The sequence below is a fragment of the Dendrobium catenatum genome, unplaced genomic scaffold, assembly GCF_001605985.2.
Source record: "Dendrobium catenatum unplaced genomic scaffold, ASM160598v2 original_scaffold_98264, whole genome shotgun sequence".
Taxonomy (NCBI): Eukaryota; Viridiplantae; Streptophyta; class Magnoliopsida; order Asparagales; family Orchidaceae; genus Dendrobium; species Dendrobium catenatum.
The window spans coordinates 173,973-200,974 of NW_021416702.1; the positions used below are offsets into that span (position 1 = coordinate 173,973).

At 32.8% G+C, this 27,002-nt stretch overlaps 1 protein-coding gene across 10 annotated transcripts in view; it reads left to right on the top strand.

Moving 5' to 3' along the window:
• LOC110109286 (protein PHYLLO, chloroplastic) overlaps positions 1-27,002 on the top strand; it is a 110,248-nt gene that overhangs the window by 66,963 nt on the left and 16,283 nt on the right. For all 10 annotated transcript variants that reach the window (XR_003699620.1, XR_003699619.1, XR_003699618.1 and 7 more), the window contains 10 exons: positions 1,379-1,603; positions 2,666-2,968; positions 15,604-15,671; positions 18,328-18,486; positions 19,184-19,309; positions 19,384-19,515; positions 19,633-19,747; positions 23,364-23,519; positions 23,617-23,880; positions 24,056-24,223. Coding sequence is in view for 7 of the 10 variants with exons in the window: in XM_028691989.1 (XP_028547822.1) it covers positions 1,379-1,603; positions 2,666-2,968; positions 15,604-15,671; positions 18,328-18,486; positions 19,184-19,309; positions 19,384-19,515; positions 19,633-19,747; positions 23,364-23,519; positions 23,617-23,880; positions 24,056-24,223 (1,716 nt within the window). In the remaining 3 variants the exon portion in view is untranslated. The remainder of the gene's footprint in view (positions 1-1,378; positions 1,604-2,665; positions 2,969-15,603; positions 15,672-18,327; positions 18,487-19,183; positions 19,310-19,383; positions 19,516-19,632; positions 19,748-23,363; positions 23,520-23,616; positions 23,881-24,055; positions 24,224-27,002) is intronic.

Here is a 27,002-nt window from a genome sequence, read left to right on the forward strand (position 1 = left end):
GGACCTGGCAATGGTAGTGTTTAATTTTGTCTAAGATTAAAATTTATGAAGTTTGACTAAGATTAAAATTTAGTCAACATATGAAGTTTGACTAAGATTACAATTTATACTATAATAATAACAAGCTAAAACCAAGTTAAAAATTCATCTTTCAAGATGTTCTTGTAGAATTTGAGATTTGCTTCAGAACCTATATGTGCATTTTCTCACCTCCAATGAATATAATCTCATCCATAGGTATGTATTGTTATTTTTCATCAGTCTCTTCTTACAAATGATGTTTCAAACTTCTGAGATGACTTGAGGAATCATAAGCACTAACTATTTATATAATATTTTCATTGGTAACTAATCTAAAAAAAACCTCCCTATCACAAATATCATTTACCTTAATAATTTTTCTTTTCCGACTCTCTATGTACTATTATCCCTCTCGCATTTTTTCTACTCATCCTTCCATTATGTAGTTCTCATACCTTATCCAATGTACCTTTTTTCTCGTATCACCATTTAATTTCTTACAAAGGAGTATTGAATCTTCTTTTAGTCATTAGATCCATTAATTATAATCTTCCCATTTAAAGTTCTCAAATTTCAAATAGTAAATTTAAGCATTATTTTAGTTTTAGGCTTCATTTGGGACGGCTTTCTTACTGCTTCTTAAAGCAGCTTTTTAGTATGAAAATTTTAATTTTTAAACTAGAAAGCTGTTTTAAGAAGCAATAAAAAAGCCATCCCAAATGAAGCCTTAATCAGTCCCAAGTCACTTTTTAGTGCATTTATGTTAAATTGGGTCACTCCATTTATGGGTGAGCAAATCCAACTCTTTACTACTTTTCTGTGCAATTGGTTTCTTGTAGTGCATCCGTTGTGGGCTGTCTTTGCAAACCTTTGCCTACTCTTGGACTCCTCTCCACAAGTAGTTTAGGTTGTGGCATGTGGTTTCTAATGAATGCTTAGCAAGTAAAATTCTAATTTGGATTCATTTAATAAATTTTGGTCTAAGCTTTGCTATCCTAACATTAACCTTTAATATTTTTCATCCGAACTTTAGAATGGCAATGGAAGTTTGGGCCCAATATTTCTAATAGCAACCTATAATGGGAACGGTAGGGTAAAATATAATCCAGGAACAAGATTTTAACAGACACTGCAGGCTGGCTATTTTCCTTGATAATTGTTTGTCATGATTGTCATCTTGTGTGCTTTATATATATAATTTTCATTTCTACCTATATTCCTTGGATTATTTTGGAAGTATATTGAGTATTAAATCAACAATATTTTGAAGTAAAAATTTCATTTATCATCATTAAATATTTAGTTTTCCTTGGAAAAAGGTTATAGTTTTTTCTGATATATCAAGATGTTATTGCAGATTGGCAGCAGGATTACAAGTAAGCGTGTCAGTCAATTGCTTGACTCATGCTCTCCATTTGTATATATCTTTGTAGACAAGCATCCCAATCGACAAGATCCTTCTCACCTTGTCACACATAGGGTTCAATGCAGCATTGTTGAATTTACTGAACTTGTCCTGGTTGACAAATGCCCAAAAAGAGGGAGGAAGTGGAGTCTGCTTTTAAAGGAATTAAATCTGATGGTTAGAATTTTTTTTAAGCCTGTTTTTGTGAAAGAACTCTTTCATTTAATTTATCTCTCAAACATGAGCATATGGTTAAGTGTATGTCACATTTCCTGTAATTTGCATTTGTCGATCTCAATAGCATTTTTTATTATTCACTTGTTCTTCTTTGAATGACTAATTTTGTGGAGTAATATTGGAGTTTCCATTTATTTATCATCTATTATAGCTGAACAATACCTAGTTGTTGATATGAAAATTCACTATTCTTACATCCTGCAAATTGCTGTCCAATGATAAAGTTTGAAAATAATGAACGTAGTTTGTTAATAATTTTCGGCTGGGTAAACAATCAATAGAAATATTGGTCCGGAATACTCTAGGTAGTGTTAAAACTGAGAATTTGAGAGGGAAAAGCTTGAATTTTATTATGCAATCTACTCCCTTTTTATAGATCTATACAAGATGTATTGATAAGGAAACAAATAACTCTATAATAATGGGAATACAATTATTCCTAAATCAATAGAAGGAATTAATGCTATCCAGGTAGTCTTCCCACGGATTACTGTTCACAGCCGTGGATTTCTTTTGGAACGTGAGGTTGAGATTTAACAGGTTGTATCTATTGACAGTTTTCCTTTCTCTCTTACATGTTACAAGTTTTTATTTCCATCTATAAAATTTTTAATAGCTTTTTTCTACCTGCATTTTCAAGCAAATATGCTATTTCAATATAAACTGATTTATTATGCTTCGTGGAAATTATGTCATTTACTGCACCTTTTTTAATTAAAATTAAATGACTATTTTAGATATTTATGCTTCGGCCAATGTATTTATTTTGTTGTTTTATGGGTTGCTTTATCTAGTTAGCTATGTTGCTTTCAAATATATTATTTTGTAGCAGTCAGTAATTGACTCCTGTTCTATATATACAGATTTATTAGTCTTGATGTTGTGAGTTTTTGTTGCTGGTAAACTTTTATTGCTAGTATTATTTAAAATTGAAATCTATCCGTTGTTTTCATTGTTCTCCATCTATTGTAACTGATTAACTTAACTGCTTTACTGCTTTAGGTTGCAATGGAGATATCATTTCAAATATATTCTGAAATCTCTTTAACCGAGCCATATGTTGCACATCTTGTTGGACAAGTCCTTAGAGGTGATACTGCATTATTTATTGGGAATAGCATGGCCATACGGGATATGGACATGTATGGAAAGGGCTGGCTGAAACCTAACCATGATTCTGTTTTCATGGAAACTAGTTGCAATCTGGCATTCATGGGATTGCGTGTATCTGGAAACAGGGGAGCTAGCGGTATTGATGGTCTTCTTAGCAGTTCCATTGGTTTTGCTGTAGGAAGCAAAAAACGTGTAAGAATTGTTTATTAAATATGATCTGTACATGTTGGAAGGCATTCAAGAAGCAATAGCACTATGGAGAACACAAGTCTAGGAAGAAAATTGTCTTATTTGACTAAGTATTTGATATAAGTCACTATGTAGATTGATCTAGGAATGACATAAAAAAATATTTACAACCATACAAATAAATACAACAACAAGAAGAACCGTTTATCCCATTACATAAGGTTAGCTACGTGAATCTTTCTTCTCTATTATGTCTTATTGATAGTCAAATTTTCATATAAATTTATTAAAAGGCATTTTAAATACTTTCTAACCAAATCCCATACAAAGGCATATTTATGTAAATAAAAATGTTATTGATTTTTTTGGTATGAATCTATGGATCGTGATTTTCTTCCTTCTCGTTAATTTTTGAGATCATGATTTTCAATATTGGCCATAATCTATATATTTCGACAGTCATATCCGGAACATATGCATGCTTTCCAACACAGTCCCTCAAATCGATAAATAAGTAGCTTTCATTATCAGCTTGCCAATAATCTCCTAAAATTATGCATTGTTGAGTTCTTTTGTGAAGGCATCCACTAGTGGATCCCTTGTAGACATATATGCTGTAGAAACTGTAAAGTCAGTTTCATTTGTGACAAGATTGTTTCAAAGAAAGATGCAATATCCCAAGGTGGATCACTTGTCTACAAATTAACCTGCATAATTGGCATATGTATTAACTTCAAGTTCTAACTTTATGTTTCTTTTAAACAAAATTCTCCTCCACTCAAACTAAAGAAATGGAAGAGAAAATATTTTCTCTTAAAAATTATATTTTGTTCATGAGAAAGGAGTTAAAGTTATGTATGTAGAAGATGTTAGTTGTGTTTAAACACAAGGTTTGACCAAGTCTTTTTCTATTTCAGTTGGATTGCATCTGATGCGGGCAAAAAATCCGGGGGATGGCGCACCCGAGAACCTCCGCCGGCACAAAGGGGAGGGAAGACACGACGTGCTCAAAAAGGGAGAATACGACGAGCGGAAGAACAAACTCTTACATTTCAAATCTAACACAGACTTAGAAATTAAAACAAATAAACTGACAACTACAAATTGTAATTAAACGACTTTTAAACTCAAATCGAAATCAAAGAAACCCTAAACTTGCTTCACTTAGAGAAGAAGGATACAAGTGGGGTGTAAATTTGCGGAGAGACGAAAGAGGTTAGAAGCCGAGAAGAATGGTGGAAAGAGCTCGCAAGATTTCCGGAGGGGATGAGAAAAGAAGATGGACAAAGCTCGCAAGCTTCTTCAAGCAAACCCATAGGTTATAGCTTACAAAAATAACTTATCATTCTCTTTTTTAAAACATAACAAACCCCTCATATTTATAGGCATGAAAGGGGGAATATAAAAGGACACGACATTGAATTCACACAAGAATCCAAGCAACACAAGCACGGAAATCTCCCCATGCTTTTCACGGAAAAATAGCCCAGCTCAGGAACCAAAGGAGCCGCACGGAACCGAGGCGCCAAAGCCACGGGAAAACCCCCCCAGCTCGAAAACCCACAGCCACCTTGAGAACCAAGGGGCCATGCATAGAAAACAGCATCCCACCGTGGAAGCCAAGGAGCCATGGTATGGGAAACAAAACTTCTTGGAATTCCAAAAGCCATTTTGGAATTCCAAGAGACAAACTTAATTAAAGACATAAAAATAATAAAAATTACATTTAATTAAAGACAACTATGAACTAAAACTTAGCTAATAATGAGCTAACCCTTAGTTCAATAAGTGAACTAAAGACCAGCTCATAAATGAGCTAAATTCCAGCTCAAATTTGATTGAGCTTGTAAACTCGAGGGAAGCCAAAAATCAGATTATTTTGGGCTTGAGTTGACCCCCTCTTTGTCTACATCAGACTCCCCTTCTTGAGAACTCATCTCCCGACGAGTTAGCTTTTGGTTTCTTTCGAGGAGGTGAAGACGGTGCATTCAATTCATTGATCAAATCTTCATACTTCTGCATGATCTCATCTCGTTCTTTCAGGAATTTATCTTGTAAATGCTTCTTTTTCTTCATTTACCTTTATGTACATAGGTGCATCCATGATAAAAGTTTGTATAATTCATACTCCAGAGGATTTGTTGACTTTGATGGAATCCATCTATCCATAGGATCTTCAATTTCTTCAGGATTGCTTTCTTCAAATTTTTTTGTCTTTTTTTCATTTTTTTTAGACAACTCAAAAAAGACTTAAAAGACTCAATCTAAAAAGCTTAGACTCAAAATTCTTTTAAGACTCACCATTCTAAAAAACTTAAGACTCACAAAACTTACAACAAGACTTGACTTGACAAACTAAAACAAAACTTGACAAACCAAATCTAAAACCTAGGACTTCCTAACTTTCTCTGATACCAAATGATGCGGGCACAAAAATCCGGGGGATGGGGCACCCGAGGACCTCCGCCGGCACAAAGGGGGAGGGAAGACACGACGCGCTCAAAAAGGGGAGAATACGACGAGCGGAAGAACAAACTCTTACATTTCAAATCTAAGACAGACTTAGATATTAAAACAAACAAACCTACAACTACAAATTGTAATTAAACGACTTTTAAACTCAAATCGAAACCAAAGACACCCTAAACTTGCTTCACTTAGAGAAGCAGGATACATGTGGGGTGTAAACTTGCGGAGAGATGAAAGAGGTTAGAAGCTGAGAAGAAGGGTGGAAAGAGCTCGCAAGATTTTCGGAGGGGATGAGAAAAGAAGATGGACAAAGCTCGCAAGCTTCTCTAAGCAAACCCGCAGGTTATAGCTTCCAAAAATAACTTATCATTCTCTTTTTCAAAACATAACAAACCCCTCATATTTATAGGTATGAAAGGGGGAATACAAAAGGACACGACATTGAATTCACACAAGAATCCAAGCAACACAAGCACGGAAATCTCCCCATGCTTTTCACGGAAAAATAGCCCAGCTCAGGAACCAAAGGAGCCGCACGGAACCGAGGCGCCAAAGCCACGGAAAAACCCCCCCAGCTCGAAAACCCACAGCCACCTTGAGAACCAAGGGGCCATGCACGGAAAACAGCATCCCACCGTGGAAGCCAAGGAGCCATGGTATGGGAAACAAAACTTCTTGGAATTCCAAAAGCCATTTTGGAATTCCAAGAGACAAACTTAATTAAAGACATAAAAATAATAAAAATTACATTTAATTAAAGACAACTATGAACTAAAACTTAGCTAATAATGAGCTAACCCTTAGTTCAATAAGTGAACTAAAGACCAGCTCATAAATGAGCTAAATTCCAGCTCAGATTTGATTGAGGTTGTAAACTCAGAGGAAGCCAAAAAATTAAGATTATTTGGGCTTGAGTGACCCCCCCCCCCCCCCCCCTTTGTCTACATCAGCATCAAAGATCAACATGAAGCCCATATCTTTTAACTTTAGTCATGGATGTTATTACTAGACATTTACAAGAGGATGTTCCTTGGTTTATGCTTTTTGTTGATGATATTTTTCTTGTTGGTAAGACTAGAGAGGGAGCTGAAAGAAACTTGAATTATAGAGGTCAACCTTAGAGTCTAAAGGTTTTCATTTGAGTAGATCTAAAACCAAATACATAGAGTGTAATTTTAATAGTAATAGATTTAGTGGGGGGATTGTGACTTTGGGCGATCAAGTAATTAATAAGAGTACATGTTTTAGATATCTTGGATCTATTATTTTTCAAATTGATGTTGAAATAGATGGGGATATCATTAGTAGAATTTAAGTTGGATGATTGAAGTGGAAGAATTCGTCGGGCCTATTGTGTGATAGAAAAGTACCCCTCAAATTTAAAGGAAAATTCTATAAGATGTTGGTGAGACCTACAATATTTTATGATGCAGAATATTGGCCATTAAAAGAGAAGTATAAAGTTAAGTGTTACATAGATGAGAATGCTCAAGTGGATGAGTTGCTTCATTCTTGTAGATAGAATGTGAAATGTGTATGTATGTGGAACGTTTGGAGTAGCTCCAGTGGCAGATAAGATTAGAGATTGTCGCCTTAGATGATTTTGACACATAAAATGTTGGCCTTATAATGACCCATTTAGGAGAGTAGATGTATTAGATTTGAGCTATATTAAGAAAGGCAGAGGTAGATTTTAAAAGACTTCATTAGAAAATATTAGAATAACCTTTTTTTAAAATTTAAATGAGAATTTGACTCTTAACAATACTCAATGTAGAAAAAGGATTCATGTAGTCGATAGTAGGATAAATGTTTGTTGTTGTTGTTGTTGTTATTGTTGGTATCATAGAGGTTTCAAGAGATAATCTAAAGTCTGTGGAGACCATGGCATGTCATAATGGCTGATAGTTGGGAACTCATCCCCACGAGAAGTGCCACCTTCACTAATGTTGTCCATGGATTAAATTTTCATCCCTTGTATAAAGGTCAATCTCTTGAAATTACTCAACACAAGCTTAATGGAATTAATTTTGGTGAATGATTCCAATTAGTCATGCTTTTGATAAGAGGAAAGATGGAAGGCCCGATATTTCATAGGAATTGCAAGACAACTATCCATAGTGCATCGAATTATAATTCCTAGAAGTCACATGTCTTTGTTTATAAATTTCATTGATCCAATGATTGGAAGAACCTACCTTTTTAACAGAACTTAAATGGATATCTTAGATGTCTAAGAGATCTGCTATAATTTCAAAAACACATTCCAGTATTTTATGATTAGATTTAAAATGAGAAATTCTCGACAAGTTAACAAAATCATCACTAAATACAACAATTTATCAACCTAATATTGGCAGGAAATTGATCTGTTTAATGAAGTCAAAAGGGACTGTTCGAGTGATGCAAAAAAATATAAAAAAAAAAATTGGAGAAAGAATGAGCATTTAATGTTCTCCATGGTCTTGACTCTGATGTATAGGAAGTTTGAGGAAGATTACTTGGAATAAGGTATTTCCATATAATTATGAATTCCGTTGCTGAAGGAGAAAAGAATCGACACTTATTGGATCTACAACAATGGCTACATATAAGAACTACAAATGTCAGAAGCTTTTAGGCCAAAAAAAAGGTGTGATGTGATAATTGTCACAAACCTCTCCAACACCCGTGATCAATACTGGGAGATCTAGGAAAATTGAAAAATTGGAAGCCTAAAATCCAAATAAAGACAAAGTGGACAGCTCATATTGCAGAGACAAGTCCTACCAATTCTCGTCTCTTCAAATTCTAATATTATGTTATGGCATAAGCTTTTGCGACTCCTAGTTTCTCCAATATGAAAATGTTATATTCTAATGTATTTATTGACAAAGATAATTCTTTTCCTCTAGTATAAAAGTGTGTTAATTCTAGGGCATCCCCTGGAAGCGACGCGCTGTATGGCTTGAATACAGTGACAAGTGTGCAAGGGCCGCTGCACCGGTGCCCGGATGCTGTGTTAAATAGGCAAGGGTTCCCACATCAAGGACGGATGTGGGCAAAGAAGCTAGTCCATGAAACTAAAATTAGGATAGGAACTATGGAATATAGTTCTCTTATAGGAAGAATTAATGGAATTAATAGATATTAAGATTCATAGGAAGTTAAATGATTTTGTGCAATTCAGGGAAACAAATGGGTTGGAAAAAAGGCTAAGAAATTGAAGTTTATGAAGTTTAAAACATTTTGTATCGGGTTAAGAGTCGTAACTGGAAATGATTAGGTGTTATTAATAGATAAAGAGTTTTAAAGGGATAATTTAGGTAAAAATTAATAGGATTGGAATTAGAATTATATTTTAAAGATTGATTGGTTGATGATAGATTGTTTAATATTATGAAGTGCTTATGCTCCTCAAGTAGGTTTGAATATGAGTTCTAAACTAAATTTTTGTAATGACTTAGAAAAATAATACAAAGAATACCTTTTTGAAGAAAGAGTTTTTATTGAAGGAAAAATTTAAAATACTTTGTAGAGAGGTAGATATTTAAAAGCATTTCATTGGTGGCCCATGGGACTTTGGAACGACGAAGGAAGGTGGCAAGTCAATTGGATTTTGATTAGGCTTATGATTTTTCAATGCTAATACCTTATTTGAAGAAAAGGAATGACATCTCATCACTTATAAAAATGGATAAAATACAACTCAGATTCGACTATTTTTTATAGAAAATTAAATCGTTTAGATTTGCAAGATTATAAAGTTAATCGAGTGAAAATTTATGTACCCAACATCGATTATAAGTTTAGACTTTTGAGATTAAAGGAGGCATAAAATAAAAAAATAAGTAAAACGGTTGCTAAGGAGATTAGATGGCGGGCATATAAAAATAACAAAAATATTTTGAGAATAAGATTTTAGATCTTAAGATTTTGTCTGTGCATGAGGATCTAATGTTATTGTGGGAAAAAGTTGGCTAGTGATATTTAAGAATATTTGCAAAATGTGCTTGAGTATCAACAGGGAAAATCTCATAATAGTAAATAGTTGGCCGGTGAAATCAAAATAGCAAGAAAAGATTAAAAATAAGAAGTTATAAAAAGTGGTTTAATTTTAAAAATTTTGATAATTGAGGAAAGTATTATTAAAAGTGGCTCGTAAGATATGCTAAGAAAGCAAATACGAATGCATAATAGCATTAGCTTTTAGTGATTTATATAATAGATTAGATACTAAGGAGGGAGAAAGATATATGTAAGTTAGCTAACAAGATGATAGTAGTAGGATTTCGTTCAAGTGCAAGTGTATTAAGGATGAAGATCAAAATTACTTTTCTTAGAAGAGATATGTGCAACAAAGGTGATGACAGATTATTTTGTTAAACTTTTTAATGAAAGATTGTGAAAATAAGATTTTTTCTATAGGACCTTAGCACCCTAAATGGACTAAATAAAGATTTATGTTTTATCGGACCGAATTAGGTAAAAAAATTGAAGTTAGTGAGGCTTTAAAGAAATGAAGGGTGGAAAAGCTGGTTGGACTTGATGATATTCGGAATAGAGGTGTGGAATGCTTAGGAGAGAAGGAATTCTGTGCTTTACTAACTTTTAATACTATTTTGAAGACTAAAACAGCATCGATAAAAAGGCGTTCTCGAGGCGGACTTGCTCTGCGAGGCGCGCCTCGAATCGAGGCGGATTCGGGCGAACTGAGCTTAGCCCGAACGCTCGGGCTGAGGCCTACGCCTTTTTCCACGGAGGCGTACGCCTCACCGGGCTGATCGGCTCGAGGCGGCATCGAGGCAGCGCCTCGAAAGTGAGAAAGTTACCTTCGACAGTTCAGCCTCCCGTGTTTTCCTTCCGATCCAAAATGGTTGTAGCTACCGATCCGACTAGGAAAGGGAAAGGTCATCGAAAGGAAGCAGAAGTCGAACAGCGCACGAAGGAGCTAAAGAAGCGACTTGGCGTTACAACTCTATCTTTTTTTTTACCACCTCCTATGAAGCAACGAAGCCGAACAGCAGAAGGACGAAAAAGAAGAATGAAAGGCCAACCGTAGACGCAACAAGTTTTATTGATAACTTAGTTAAATATATTTAAAATATTAAATAATTAAACAGAATTTAATTAAATAAGTAATAAAATCATTAGTGCAGAATAATTATCTAGTTTACTTAACTGGATAATTAGTATTATAATTATTAATTAGAATTTTATATAATTACTAATAATATAAATTACATGTTAAATTACACGGTGATGCCGGTTTACTGAGCGTACGATGCTCGGGTACTGATCGGTACAAATGCCGTACGCTCGGTATTGAGCATATACACAAGGCAGAATTTCAAAATACTCTTATAATATAATTTTGTCCGGGGGCGCTGCCCCCGGAAACCCCCAGGGGCGTGGCCCAACGGAACCCCGCAAAAGGGGCGCTGCCCCCTTGACCCCGCAACCTGACCGGGCAGTTGAACCCGCCAGGCGGCAGCGGCCCCCTTGGGACCCCCGGCGGACTGGTATTTTTTTATTCATGTTATTTTATTATTTGGTAGTTACAAAAATGTTATTTTTGTTATTTTTGTCATTATTTTAAAATTTTAAATTAATTTATTAAGTCATGTTTTGAGGCGTTACGCCCTCGATCCGCCTCGAGGCTACGCCTCGCTCGCCTTAAGAAAAAAACGCCTCATTCTCCCGATTCGCCTTCTTAAAACCTTGCTAAAGAAGTTCAGATGATGGAGAAGACGTGTGTTTTATTACTATATTTTAAGAATAAAATGATGCACAGATTTGGCGAATTATAAGGTTTTAAGTTATGTGTCATAACTTTAACTATGGGATGCGAGTTATGGAGCATAGTGTTGCGGGCGTGTACTAATGATTTATCTGCAAAATCAATTTTGGATCATGCGGGTAGTCGACTATGGAAGCCGAAACATTATTAATAGGTTTGTTGGAGAAAATTAGAGATAAAGATAGGAGGATCTACAATGATATTTATTGATTTAGAAAAAGCATAGATAAAGTTCCGAAAGAGAACTGCTAATGAAAGTAGTCTTGAAAAGAAAGAGACAATAATGGCTTATATTCAATCATTAAACGATATGTATGCAGAGAAGCGATTACTTTGTGTTCAAACACAAATGGATGACCATGTATTCCCTATTTCGGTTAGGGTCTACATCAAGGATCCAGCCTTAAGCCCATTGATCTTTTGCTTAATCATGGATGTTTCTCACTAGACATTTTCAAGAGATATGACCTTGATGTATTCTTTTGCTGATGATATTTTCTTTGTTGATAGAATAGAGAGGGAGTTGAAGGTAAACTTGAATTATTGGAGTTCAACATTAGAGTCTAAGCTTTTCGCTAGATATCTAAAATGAATTATGGAGCTTGTTAATTTTTGTGTTATTAGACCTAGTGAGCGGGATGTGACTTTGAGCAATCAAGTCAGTTAATAGAGTACACGGTATCGATCATCTTGGATCTATTGTTCAGGAGTGATTGGTGAAATAGATGGGAATCATTATCAGGCAGAATTCAAAGTTGGAGTTGAAGTGGACGGAAGCACGGGCTTGTATTTTAGAAATTATACCCCTTCAAACTTAAGGAAAAATTATATAAGATGTAGATTGAGGGCCATGTCATGCCTTTATGGTGCCAAATGTTGGCCATTAAAAGAGAAGCATAATACAAGTTAATGTGCAGAGATGAGGATGCTCAGGTGGATGAATGGCTTTACCCTTAGAGATAGGATACGAAATGAGCATATACGTGAAAAGATTGGAGTAGCTCCAGTAGAAGATAAGATTAGAGAGAGTCGCCTTAGATGGTTTGATCACATAAAACGGCGGCCTTCTGATGACCCGGTTAGGAGAGTAGAGGTATTAGATTTGACTTATGTTAAGAAAGGTAGAGGTAGACCTAAAAAGGCTTGGTTAGAAAATATTAGGAGTGACCTTTCTTTATTAGATTTAAATGAGAATTTGACTTTTAATAGGACACGATGAAGAAAAAGGATTCATGTAGCCGACCCCACGTAGTGGGATAAAGGCTTAATGTTGTTGTTGTATAGAAGTGTGTGCTTGCTAAATTGACCCGAGTAACCTTTCCACAGAGCCATAGAAACCTGTTATAAATTTTGACCTGTTATAACTACTAGTTTAACAAGAATTCGTTGGAAATGATAATGGGATTTATCTCTTTTGATGATGTACACAGATACATTGCTTTTATCTTCTGAGAGAAATCTGAAGCATTTTCCTTGTTCAAACAGTTTAACAAAATTATAAAAATTATATTTCTAAACTCTATCCAAATCATTCATGGTGACAACAGGATAGAATTAGTCTGCCACAAGTTTATTCTATATTTGAATGAAAATAGGAATCATCATCAAAGTTCTTGTGTCTATTCTTCTCAATAAAATGGGATGGCTGAAAGAAAAAATCATCATTTTTTGGAAATGGCACAAACCATCACTTTCACAAACTCTGTCTCAAACTTCTTTTAGGGGGAAGCCATTTTCAGGTATATCTATCTTTTCAATCATCATCTTCCATGATATTTTATTTTTGAAGTCCCATAAGTGTCCTTCATGATCAGCATCCTCACTTAAGGATTTTGAATTCCTTAACCTCCAAGGGTTTTTAGATGCACTACTTTTGTACATGATCTCTAACCAAATCAAAATCAGGTTGATCGAATGGCTGCCAATATTTATTTTATTGGTTCTCTTCAACCCTTCAATTTTTTTTTTTGTTTCTTTCGATGTCATATTCTTGGATGAATGTCCTTTCTTCTCATAACAAGGAATAGTGAAGAAAATCAATAGGACTCCATTATCTCCCTTTCTATCTCTGAAAATATTTCATTATTCTTTCTTTGACTCATCAAATAAATCCTTAAATTTTCCACCAAACCTATGAAGTAACTAGCTGGAGGATGAAGCCATTACGAGAAACTCATCGTTTTGTATTCAAGGAGACTTATATACCAATAACAGTGCCAATCATCAACATCGGTGGACAATCTAAATGAATGAGCTACAAGAGATAGTCTTGATCTAACTATTTGCATTCAGGAAAAGAGTAAGAAATTGTACTCAATGCACTATCTCAAATTATTTGGTATACCCTAAACTATCTCCATTGTTTAAGGCCTTTATTGCTAATATTGGTGACATTGCAATACCTATAAATGTGTATAAAGCTCTTCAAGAACTAGAATGTAAAATGGCCATCATTGAAGAAATGAGAGCTGCTAAAAAAAATTGCTCCTAGGATATCATAATTGTTGGGAAAATAAAAAAAGTGATTGGAAGCAAGTGGGCTTTTATAATAAAAAGTGAAGTCAAAGATGAAGTTGATAGATACAAAGCAAATTGAATATAGATGTTATAAATAAACTTTATATATAATTTCATATGTACGAAAGTTTTTAATTTATATCATTTGCATCTATGATACAATTGGGCAAACTAATTACTTGATCATGGCCCCCATTATATGTACTAATATGAGCATTTATCATCATAAAGATAATCAGCTTAGTGCAACACCTTTAAGCCAAAACTTGCATTAATGATCTGATAAGATAAAAGACTTGATTATAACCAATGAACATGAATAATTGTAAAATATTGAAGTATATCTGTAAAGTGTCAAATTATTTAATACATTATATAGTCAATTGGTGGTATAAATTTATTAACTTTACTTTCATTTTATTATCAATTTATATTTATCATCTTAGAAATATCATGTAATATTTATATAGGCTTTTGGCATATAAATCATTTCATTGTCACATAGCTCATTTGTTATTTTAGTCTTTGATAAAGTTTGGTCAACATTCTAGTTTTCAATGGTCCCTCGATAAAGTTTGCCTACTATAATTTTTAGATTGCAGAATCGGAATCGTTTTTATTTTCTCTAATGCCTCCCCTTACACAGGCTATCGTAGCCTATTAAGTGTAAATGATAGAGAAAAATCTTCTCATCAAAATTATATTTTTTTCAGCATGCAATAAGCAAATATCACTTGAACTTAGGAGGCATAAAGTTTCCATTTGACCTGTTATTATATATAAATAAAATGATAAAAAAGTCTAATTGAGTGAGTCAAAACGAGAATGCTCAGATTCATATGTTGTAAAATAAGGAAGAATAGATTGAGAAATATTTTTATCAGAGGGCAGAATGGAGTAGCACTTATTTTAGATAATGTCAGGCAGTATAATAAAGGCTAGAAGATGTACTAATAATATAGTAGAGTAAAATTAATATATCTATTTAGAAGGAAAATAATACACAAATAATAGCATCATTAGACAATCTTTAATAAGTGTATCAGATATTTGATAAAATTCAAAATTTTATATTTAATTTTTTCTCTTGTAGTATTAATCTTGAGAAGTGCATTTAGAGTACTATATGTGAGGAATATCATGAAAATTAAATGGCAATTTTTTTGGAATTGCACTTAGGTTGGTTATGTTGTATTATCAAAGTATTGGTAGTAAAAAAGTCTCATATTGCTAAATTGAATATGCTAGAAATAAAAATGTTAAGATTGATGCATAAAAAAAATTAGAAATGATAAAATTTAATGGATGGGGAGAATAATATCTATTAAAGATAAGATATTGAAAAATAGAGTTATGTGTTTTGCACATGTACAATAAATGGTAGAAATTAACAATAAAATGGGTGGATAGAATTGATGTCGAAGAATTAGCAAAGAAATGCACAGACGAAAGGTAATATGCATAGAAGTTCAAAAATATTTCATAGAATTGGTTGAACACATTGAACAATACTCAACAAGAATGAATGGAAAATGAGAGTTAAGAAATCTAACTTATAGTTGGGATAAGGATGCTAATGATGTTCTACTTATGTTGGTGATTAGCTATCTCTTTCCAGTCAAGTGAAAGTTTTCTCAGTTTAATATTTTTGAAATTATAAAGACCTAAGCATGGTTTAAAAACTCATTAATGCCATCATTTTTGTTTCTGACCAGCCCCATATCTGATTAGCACAATGTCCATTTTATTAGATACTTTTATTTCTAAGACATCAGCTTTGAATGCCTAGTTTATGTGCCACTGATACGCTTATGGTTATGAGCATTTTATTTTCTTATATTAACTATAGCTACAATATTTTTGATTTGTTCAGGTTGTATGTGTGATTGGTGATGTATCATTTCTTCATGATACCAATAGCTTGGCAATTCTTAGCAATAGGTGTGCAATTTCGTCTTTTTAGTTTAAACTTTTAAGACCCTTTTGTTGCATCTCTACTCTCTCTTCATATATAAACTTTAATGAACCTATTGCAATTCGTAGCAATAGGTGTGCAGTGCCATCTTTTTAATGTAAACTTTAAGGATTTGTTGTATCTCTACTATTTCTTCATACTAACTTTAAAGATCACTTCTTCAACTAGGTATTTGAATACCTGGCCTTTTTGAGTGAAAATGGAAGCATTTGGCACATAAAATTTAATTTTTTTCTAAATAGATTGATCAAGTTAGCATTTGCTTATCCGTTTGTTGACATGTGTTTATTTTTTAACTTAAGTTAAAGCCATACATATATACTTTTAAAAGAAGATAAATACATGAGAGTATACACGGCAATAGTACATGGCACACTTGTGTTATTTACATAGCGAGGTGCAGAAAATAAAAGTGCGCTACACACTACTCTCAACAACACTAGTGTATTCTCTCCTTACTATTTCCATGCATTTTCTTCCTTGATGGTACTTCAACATTAATTTTTTGTTTGATATTTAATACAGCTTAATCTAATTTGGTTTATTGCTAGCAATATTGTTTTATCATATTGTTTCTTTCTGTTTATTTAATTATTGTTGTTTATGTTATGCAATTTGCATAACTATAATCTTACGCCAAACTTTATAAACCATATTGCCACATTCATTAGCTAGAAAAAATAAAAAAACATTTAATTTAGGCCAAACTTCTTAGCGAGTTCCATGGAAATATTCTGTCTTTCATTAACCTTTATGTATGTTGAAGCAATGTTTTGTTCCATTTGTAATATGTTCATGCCTTTTTGCATTAGATATTTTTTCTTTTGTATTATTGTATTATTAATTAATTATTCATAGTTGTAATATTTTGCATAAAAAAGTGTTCCATGACCCCTTGTGCTATGTTGCACTAGTCGATTTTAACATTTATGAGGATCTAGCCATGTAAGTATTTGATTTGATAATAAATAGGTCAACCAGAGGTTTCAAGGAAAAAAAAAAACCGGAGGTTTCAAGGTCTATAGGGAGAACACTTGATGTTGATGATCGATGAGGTTAATTTTGTAAATTGAGTTGGTGGAGCTTCATGTGTCATCAGCGTAAGTAACGTTGACAAAATGTTGTTTTCTCCATTTTGAAAAATGTAAATGTTGTTTGCCATTTTAACAATTTCTTACATAATGCTTCACATCCCAACAAAATCTTAGGTTTCATTTTAATTTTTGCACTAGAAAGCTCCTTTCAACAGTAAGTAAGCCATCCCAGACGAAGCCTTAGTCTATAATAGTTAATATATGATCAAACAAAGCCCAGTCTGTAGTTCTTTGGTGTGTTTAGGAACATATTTTGCCTCTTGGTATGGCAACATCAGGAGTGAAAAAGGCCTACTTAGTGGATATGGCCAGCTATAAGGCAACAATTTTGATGGCTGTTTCCAAGAAAAGCAAGAGTGAATGATGGGTGAGACTTACCATTCGTGAATGTGGCATCTTGTTTGAACGATCACATTAGTGAAGCAATTTTGTATTATTTTCACTATAGGGACCCTCGTTCTTGTGATTACTTCTTTACAAGCAGAGAATTGGAAAAATGAGGATGTGAATTTTAGTATGTTGATTGTATTAATGACCAAACCTAGAAACCTAACCTATGTTACCAGCTATTTATTTTGGGTTTCTTTTGTTATCAGAAAGCTGGACTAACCAAAATAATTGGCCAGTTTTTATACTGGCATAACATCATCATTAGCATTATCCCAATTATCTAGGATTATTTGCAAAATTTATAACGTCATCAGCAAGTGGAAATTTTCAATAATTTTCTTGTAGAAATAAATTGTATAAAGCTGCAAATCAGTTCTACAAGCCCCATCAATGATAAGGATCCTATTAAGTTCCACAGTAATATTGCTTTTATTTGAAAACTCTAGTGTGCAATTACTGCATAATAAGAATTATACTATTAATTATTATTTTAGGTAAATCACAATTTCATCTGTCCAATAAGGATACATGCTTCTATAAATGCCATGTCAAATTGACTCAACAATTCTAAAAATTAGGAATTGTAATTTCAACAACAAATAAAAAAAACTAATCTACTCGCATAGAGAGAAATGCTCCTATAAATGCCAAGTTAATCCTATAAATTTTCAATTTTTTGTACCTCTGTTGCATTAAATCGTGCTGATCTATTTAATGAAACTATTGATTCTTATGATCATGGTAGACTATCCTGGGTTTTTCCTTGTTATTAGTTGATTAAAAGTTCTATTGTTTCCTTCATTCCAATTCAACCAAAGAGCGGCTATGAGGAATAGAAACCTTAGGTCTTTGAAGCTTTCTATGATATTCATGTGTCCCCACTTATTAAAAAAATAATAAATAATTATAGGGAAAATTGTTATCAACTCTTAGAAGATGGGTTATATGATCATAATTCTCAAACATCAATGTCAGAATTCATACAGTGAATACTAACCCGTCCTTGCATGCTCAAGGCCTTATTTTGCATTTTCTCAAGTATATCCCTTCATGTTAAAATGATCACAAGTACGTAGCTTCTTCACCACTATTAAGTTTATCTTGTTACTTATGTTAACCATTTTTTTTTTCTTTGTAGGACAAGGAGAAAACCAATGACGATAATTGTCATAAACAATCATGGTGGAGCAATCTTCAGTCTTCTGCCTATCGCTAGTAGGACACAGGAAAGCGTGTTAAACCAATACTTTTACACATCACATAATATATCAATTGGAAAGCTATGCAGTGCTCACAGGTATGGAAAATTAATAATGTAATTTTGTTGTTCCTTTTTGTTCAATTTTTCTTTTTCTATTTGTTTTTAGCAATGTGATTATTGCTCAAGGTTCTCTGTTGCTAATCCAAATGCTTTTAATTGCCTAAATTCAATTTAATCTCCCTTGAAAGCCCTTCAAGTTGATCTTAGAAGCAATCTAGTTCATTTTCCATTATTTTATCTAGACTGTATTTTCCTTTAATAATTATCCTAGACATATTTTAATTAGCAAATAAATGGTCTTCATTTTCAATTATGAAAAACAATTTAAGATTTTTATTTTAAATTTTTTATGCGGTCAATGAATTGGTTAGAATCCCTCCCAAAAATCAACTATAATATGGTTTGCATATTTGCAATTATGTGGTGCAAGTTTTGCAGCTACCTATTTCCTCGTGAGTTAAATTTTAAGTTTACAAGATGGATTCGTATGGAATGTTTGTTTGACATGATTTTCCTTTACAATTAGCATGAATACTAGAGTAAGTACCTGAAATGCTTTAACCTTAATCTGCATAGCTTTTATGATGTGGGTTCAGGTAGGCAAGGTTTCCTAAGATGCTGAATTTTTAGCGTTGTTGCAAACTTTGTGCTTTTAAGAGGGATGTTCTAAACATGGTTTTTTAAGCTCAAGGAAATTTCCTGGATTTATAAAGAGCTGAAAATGAATTTGCAGAGTGAAGCATTTACTGGTGCAGACAAAAATGGAACTGCAGCATGCTTTGCACGAATCACAGCAAGATTATGGTGATTTTGTAATAGAAGTTGAGAGTTGCATTACAGATAATGCTAAGTTTCACAGGTTTAGATTAATTATTCTCCACTTAGACCTCTTCCACACATTTTTCTATGAAACAACTTATGCCATTTTTGCAGCATCGTAAGGAAGTCTTCTGGTCAAGCTGCTGATCAAGCATTTAGAGCCCTTTCTGTGACTCCAATGACTGAAATTGTCACTGATAGCCTGTCTATTTGTAAGATCTGTAATGTGGAGTACTCACTATATAGGCAAGTTCATTGTTTTTTTTTTTTTAATAAAGTGTGGTATAATTCATGCAAAAATCTGGTAAGAAAACTTTTAATTTGGTCCAAATTATTTTCTTATATACTTTCTTGTGATTCTAGAATCCAACTTTGTGCTCCAACTTCAACTCAGATGAAACATTATAGAAAAGATTTCTATCATGAAGGCTTTGTTCTTGCAATATCATTGGATGACAACATTGTAGGATATGGCGAGGTTTGTTCTTTTTTCTTTCCACCTCCCTCTGCATACTCACCCCTCCAGCTTTTGCATGAGCTTTTTTTTTTTGTTAATTGCTTGAGCTTGTTCATGCACACTAAGTTCTTTTTTTTTTTTTCTTTTTTATATGTCTGTATGGCTAAGAGGAGGCATTTTCTTTTAGTGAATAAACCAAAACAATGCAAAGCTTGTGGATTCTTATTACTGTTAAGTAAGATAATTTTGGACTATATCTTCAATAGTCATTATATCATCATTAATGGAATTGCTATCAGCATTAGATGGAATTATAATCTATTCCCACCATAGATGTCAATGGCGCGCTCCATTGCGCGGCGCACCTACGGTGCCATTTGTATGGCGAGGCACAAATGTTCAAAATGGCGTGCGCTATTTGCATCATGTGCGTGCATTGACATATATGGTATTTAGTGTCTATCTAACAACTAGCATTTATTGAAAATGCTTTGTCATTATCATAAGAGGTAATTTACTATAGAGTCTTGCTCTTATAGGAAACTTGAAGTTACATCTTAAAAGTTTTGCAAATGAGGGTACAATCTCTGGGTAGTGTTTGCCTTCAATATCATCTTCTTTCAAAAATTTGAATTGGGAACTTAATTCGTTAAAACTCTCTCAAACACGGAGAGGCCGGGGGCTCAAAATTTTAAGAGCCCAAAATAATATACTTCTGTTATTTACTTTCATTTAACTTGACTTATTTTTCTTTTATAAAATTTGATCTCATTATTTAATGATGTTTTTCTTCCATTCAAATACATAAGTCTTCTTTACCTAATCTCTACTTTTATTTAAATAATTATTTATTATTTCTATTTTAATGTTTTAGTCTAACATTATAAAAAATTTCTAATTTCTTAATGTGAATTATACCTATGTCATAATATTAGATTTAATTCACAAATTTATCGTCATAATTAAATTATCATCTTTTAATTCAATTCAAAATGCTAGCTTACAATTTTATTATTTCTACATTAATTTCATAACTTAAGGGAAATTCACATTTCAAAGTTATCTTTACAAAGTTCAACATATATCACATAATAATATCATAACTGTCTAATTTTATTAATTAAATTTTTAAGATTTTCCAAATTCATCATACCTCAAATATCTTTCTTTTTTCTATACCATCTCCAATCTCATTTTTTATCTTAATCTTATCAAAGTTCTCTATGATTCGAACGTTAAACTAGATTTATAAATAGGAAATAAGAAATATTCTAAATTGATCTTATCTAATTTCTTATTAAGAGAAGAAAAAAAAAAACAAAATAAATATATCACTAATACCATAACTCAATTTCTTTATTTGCAATTGATGCCTAAGTCATCACCTAATCTTGCTCGGCCGAATCTTATGCAAAACCCTAACTATTCATCTTTGCATGTGGTAGTGTGCGCTTATCTCTTTCTTCCTCCTTTCTACCGCTCGCTCTTCTCTCCCTCTCAATCCCTTTCCTTCTCTCTCTCTCTCACTAACCTCTCCCTCTTTGTCTTCTTCTCACGTCTCTCTTTTTTTCTTTTAGTCTCTGTGTAGCATGCTTTGTTCTCTTCGCCCGCTCAAGCACCCACAATTGCCTCTATCTTTATATCTCAGGAAACTACATTGCCCCATCCTTATATATGTATTTCATTGGACCACAACATCGGTTACATTGATCCAACATTGTCGGTTCAATTTAATCATTTTTTATAATCAGGTATTACAATATCTCTTTACAAAGGTTTCATCTTCAAAATTTTAATGAATAACAATAATAACAAAATACATTAATTGAAGAAACATGGATAACGTTCTCGCATTTTTTATTCCCTCGTCTATATAGTATCTTTTTTTGTCCAATATTTTAATAGAATTCAAGCAAATTAATTAAGAGACAAAATATTCTTGCAATGGAAATTGATGAAAAATGAAGATAACATTAATGGATAGTGTTAAAAATAAGGATATTTTAGAAATATTTATCTTGAAATTCTTACAAAATTTTATTTTCTAATTAAATGTTTCCCCATGTATAGCACATGATTTCCCATATGTGAGTGGATTAAGATTATGTGGATTGTGGAGCGAGATGTTTTTTTTTTTGTAATAAATAATTTTGTTAGACATTTTTTATCTTGATTTTATTGTCATAAAGTACATTAAGTTTAATTTTTTTGAGTAAAGTTCAAAATAGTTCCCCGACTATTGATAAATGTCAAATTTAGTCTTAGAGTTTCACATTGCCCCATTTTAGTCCATCGACTATTAGAGATTGAGTCAATTTAGTCCCAAAGTCTAAAATAAGAGTTAAAAGTTAACTTTAAATTTAAATATAAATGGTATTTTAGGTATTACAAGTTAATATGAGATTACATTGTTTATGTTATTTTATTTTATCATTTAATAAATTATAGTATATAGTTAATCTAGTATGTAATAAGGGTGAATAAATAGAAAAAAAAATATTTATATTTTTAAAGCAAAATCTAACATTGCCCTTCTTGTCATATTTTAATATAAAATAAAATTTATTGTATTAAATTTTAATCCATTACATAATCTATAAAATTATTAAAATATGGTAAAAAAGGGCAAAGATTACTGTTCACAGCCATGGATATCTTTGGGATCGTAAGGTTGAGATTTAACACAAACAATCATCTTGCTCCACAACTTGCATGATCTCAATTCATTTCTAATTTAAGCAAAATTTAATTTTGTACACAAGGAAACAAGGTAAGTAGGAAATTAGACTTTGTAAAAATTTCAAGATGTATATTTCTAAAATGCCCTCATTTTTAATCCCATACGTTAACTTTACTTTCTTCAGTACTGGTGACTGTATGATCATTTTGGCATCTAATTAAGTAGTCCAAAGATTAAATCGGGTCGTCTATATAGTCTGGGACTAGAGCGGCCTCAACAAATATTTAGAAAACTATTTTGGTGCTTTTGTCTCTCTTAAATATTAACCTTGAAAAAGTTTTTATTTTTTTTAAACTTCTACTTTGTACTTAAATTAGGTGATGCTTATGTTCTTACATGAAGAGGATATCTCTCTCTTTACTGGGGCAAATCAGACAAATATTTGTATATGTGGACATTCTTATTTATATTTTAATTATACATGCATACTGGATAAGTTTTATGTTCATTTGTAGCAATTTTAATGTATCCTACATGTCATGCACTGCTTTTACAGAGTTCACGCTTCACTCGTTGAATTTTTTGTGCCCTATTTTTCCAATATTTGGGGCATTATGTTCCCTTTTCATTTCAGTTGTACTTACATACTTGGGAAATATGCTATTTAGGCCATTGAGATTTTAATATTGTTTTTTAGTACGATTTTTTGATCACCTGTTGGGCATAGTTTGACACATTTAGATGAATGAAGTTCATTCTTTGATCTTGGAATTGATACGGTAAGTAAACTGTATTCGTCTATATTTATGTTTACAGCTTATGCTGTAGCTGAATAGACCTTATTTTAGACTTGTTCTTCACTTAACTATATGTAAAATAGTATGATTGATAAGTTCTTCCTTCATCTGCTTTAATCAATGTATTTTTAAAGTACTTTCTTCTTTCCATATCAAACAGATAGCTCCAATAGAAATTCACAAAGAGAATTTGTTGGACGTTGAAGAACAGCTGAGATTTCTTGTTCATGTAATGGAAGGAGCTGAACTAAGTTGTCTTCTTCCGTTGCTTAGGGGCTCTTTTTCTCGTTGGATATGGAAAATCTTGGGTATTCCAGTAGGTGTATTATGATTCTTGTTTAAAACCTTTTTTTTTAATCGACAACACTATAAAATTATTTCTCAACAACTAAGCATCGCATCCTAATTTTCAGCCCTCCTCTGTCTTTCCAAGTGTAAGATGTGGCATGGAAATGGCTATACTTAATGCATTAGCAAAAAGGCAGGGTTCTAGCTTGTCAGGCTTCATTGGATATGAGAGCTTCTTGTTAGGTACACAAAAAGTAGCTGATAAAAACATATGCAAAGAAGAGGGAATACCAATCTGTGCACTTGTGGATTGTGATGGAACTCCCAATGTGGTAGCTCATGTTGTTTCTCAGCTGTTTCATGACGGTTTTACTACGGTAAAGATCAAGGTAAAAACCAAGAACTTATTACATAATTCCATTGCTTATATATTTGTGAAACACTTAACTCTTCAGAAACACCTTTTTTATGAATTATTGCAGTGAAAAGTTCAATCAGTATTTAAGCTTTCTTAATAATTGCTCAAGTTCTCATGAATGAAAACCATATTTCCTTGAAGTAAAGGTTGCACGACGAGAAGACCCTACTGAAGATGCTGCTGTTATCAGTGAAATCAGAGCAGTTATTGGCTATAAAATTAATATTCGTGTGGATGCAAACCGCAAATGGAGCTATGACAAGGCATTTCATTTTGGGTCTTCTGTTAAAAGCTTTGCATTAGAATACATTGAGGTAGACTTGTGATTTTATCTGTTCAGCGCATTAGTATTACTGCGAGTTCTTAGTAGATTCCATATAATATGACCATGACATATGCATATGTGCATAAAATATATATTTTTTTCCCATATCAAGTGAAAGTAACTTTCTTTATTATATTGATATGACAACTATAATAGTTATTGTTGCTATAAGTTTTATTTTATTTAATTTTCATTAGAGCATTTTGTTTTCTTAAATATCCTTTTAAAGATTCATTAGAGGTCAATAAAGCTTTTTGTGGATTGAGAGTCATTACACTTCATTTTTGGTTGCGGTCTCCCTCAAATATGCTACAATTCTAGCAAAATTTGTTTTTAGATTGTTTATTCTAATTTATATATGTTCTTTTTACTGATAGAATTATATTGGCAGTCAGTTAATAATGTTTGATTGGTAGAGAAGATGGCTCGGCATGCTCAAGTATCTGCCTAGAATACAACTTCATTTGTTTATGATTTTTCCAGTTGCAAGTATGAACTATCCTTTTAAGGATGTTAGGTTTTATATATAACTCAAACTTACCAACATATTTTCTCACTTACTGAGAGAGCGGATGGGTGGCAAATGATGTTGTTATATTCTTTATTATGTAATCCCAAATTCAGAGAAGGGTTTCATGGGGTAGGCGGTAGACTCATATATGTTGTTGATTCCATACTGCAAAGTTATTTAATAGATCTCACACACGCAGGCATACAATTGTACAAACTCTCAAACACATGCTTCGTTACTTTGTGTGTTTCTTTTCATCTTTGTTGACCTTTATGCGTACATGCGGCCAATTTGATTGTCCACGAAGAGAACGACGGCAAACTAACACAACGTCGCATCCAAATTCGAAAGCCCCAATAACAACGAAGTTACCCGTTCATGAAACAAATTGTACAAATGCATCCAAATCATCAAATTTACTAAAGAAAGCACACCTCGTGACCAATTCGAGCGAATATAATGAGAATGACGGCCTACTAATATGATGTTATGTAATTGATTCTGAAAAATTTTGACCGCAATCGAAGTCGCTCAAATATTACTTGTTCGGGAGATGGGTTGCTTCGACGCATTCAGAGTGTTGAAATCATCAAAGAAAGCACCTCTCGAAACCAAATCAAACACGGCGAGTATGATGGCCAACGGATGCAACATCATTCAAACATGGCTTGAAACACTTCAACAGTTCAACTGCATTAGAATTTGCTCAAACGTCAACCATTCACGAAACCGACTTCACCAACGTGTCAAAAATGTCGAAATTACTTCGAAAATGACTCATTGTAATATCCATTGCATGAAAGAGAAGAAATGGAAAATGAGTACTATCATTAGTACTATTTTAGATGGTGGCTCCTGTGGTATTATTTACGAGAAAGAATAAAGATATGGATAAAGATATGATCTATATATAATATTGAAGTCTTGAAATGAAATGAATCTAAATAGAATTATTTTATGTATTATAATGATCATGCATATTGTTTCAAATGTCTTTGGTTATTGTAGTTTAGAAGCATGATTTACTCATTGAGTTATTTTATGACTCACTCTTAAATTTATAAAAGAATAGGTATTTTCAAAGCATAAATGAGTAGAAGAGGTGAAAATGTGTATGGTAGTTGAGACGCTCGAAATGGAAGGTATTTATATAATTTTATTTCAAATTTGTTTTGATGTTTTAGTGGCTGTTTTAGTTTATGAGAGAGAAATTTAACTAGTAAAAAATTTAATCAACTGTCTGACCATCTATTCCCGCATTGTTAATTCGAGCTTTCGGGCTGGGTCGTGACAAAAGTGATATCAGAGTTCGAGGAGTATCTTAGGAATGTGAATCATAATGAAAAAGCCATATGAATGATTTATGAACTTATTTGTTAAGAATTTAAAGATTCGATTAGATAATATAATTATTTAATTTATAAATATATTAGGTATGCTAATGATCAAGAGGATTCAACTGATATAAATATGGAAGTTGAAGAACTACCACCTAACATAACTGTGAACACCAACATCTTCACCCAGATGATGACGATTATGACCCAAATGCTTCAGGAATCAAGATTGCAACCTGAAGTTGGAGTGGATAAATACCTGAAGTTGTTCCAGGACATTTGACCACCATTATTCGAGGGTAATGAGGGATCGATTGAGGATGAAAATTGGTTTCTTTGTATAAAAAAGATTCTAGATAGCATGTCATGTTCTGATGAAGGAAAGTGTCACTCGCTATATTTGTTTTAGATGGAGAAGTAGAAAGGTGGTGGAGAGGACAACTGGAAGACAGGCTAGGAGATATTCCTAATTTATTGGTCAACTAGGAAGACTTTGTAAAACTTTTCAGAGAATGGTTCATACCTATGTCAACACTGAGGCAGATGCATAAATTCATAAGACTGGTTCAAGTAGAAAATCAGTGATGCAATATAAAGTAGAATTTACAACTCTATCAAGATATGCACCACAACTGATTTCAACAACATATGAGAAATGTTATTGATTCATATCTGATCTAAAAGATGCAATTAGACAATCTTTAATACCTTTAGGAATCAAGAATTATTTAGTGTTAGTAGAGAGAGCTAGAAGGGTATAAATTAACTTTCAAATAACTAAGAAGATAAGGTACCAACATTAAAGGAAGATTGTAGAAGATATCCAAAACAATCAGATTGAAGGATCAAATGGGAAGAAGCCTAAGTTTAGCTCTAATGAAGTTAGTAGTAGTGTTGCTAGTAGAGCCATGGAAGCTTGT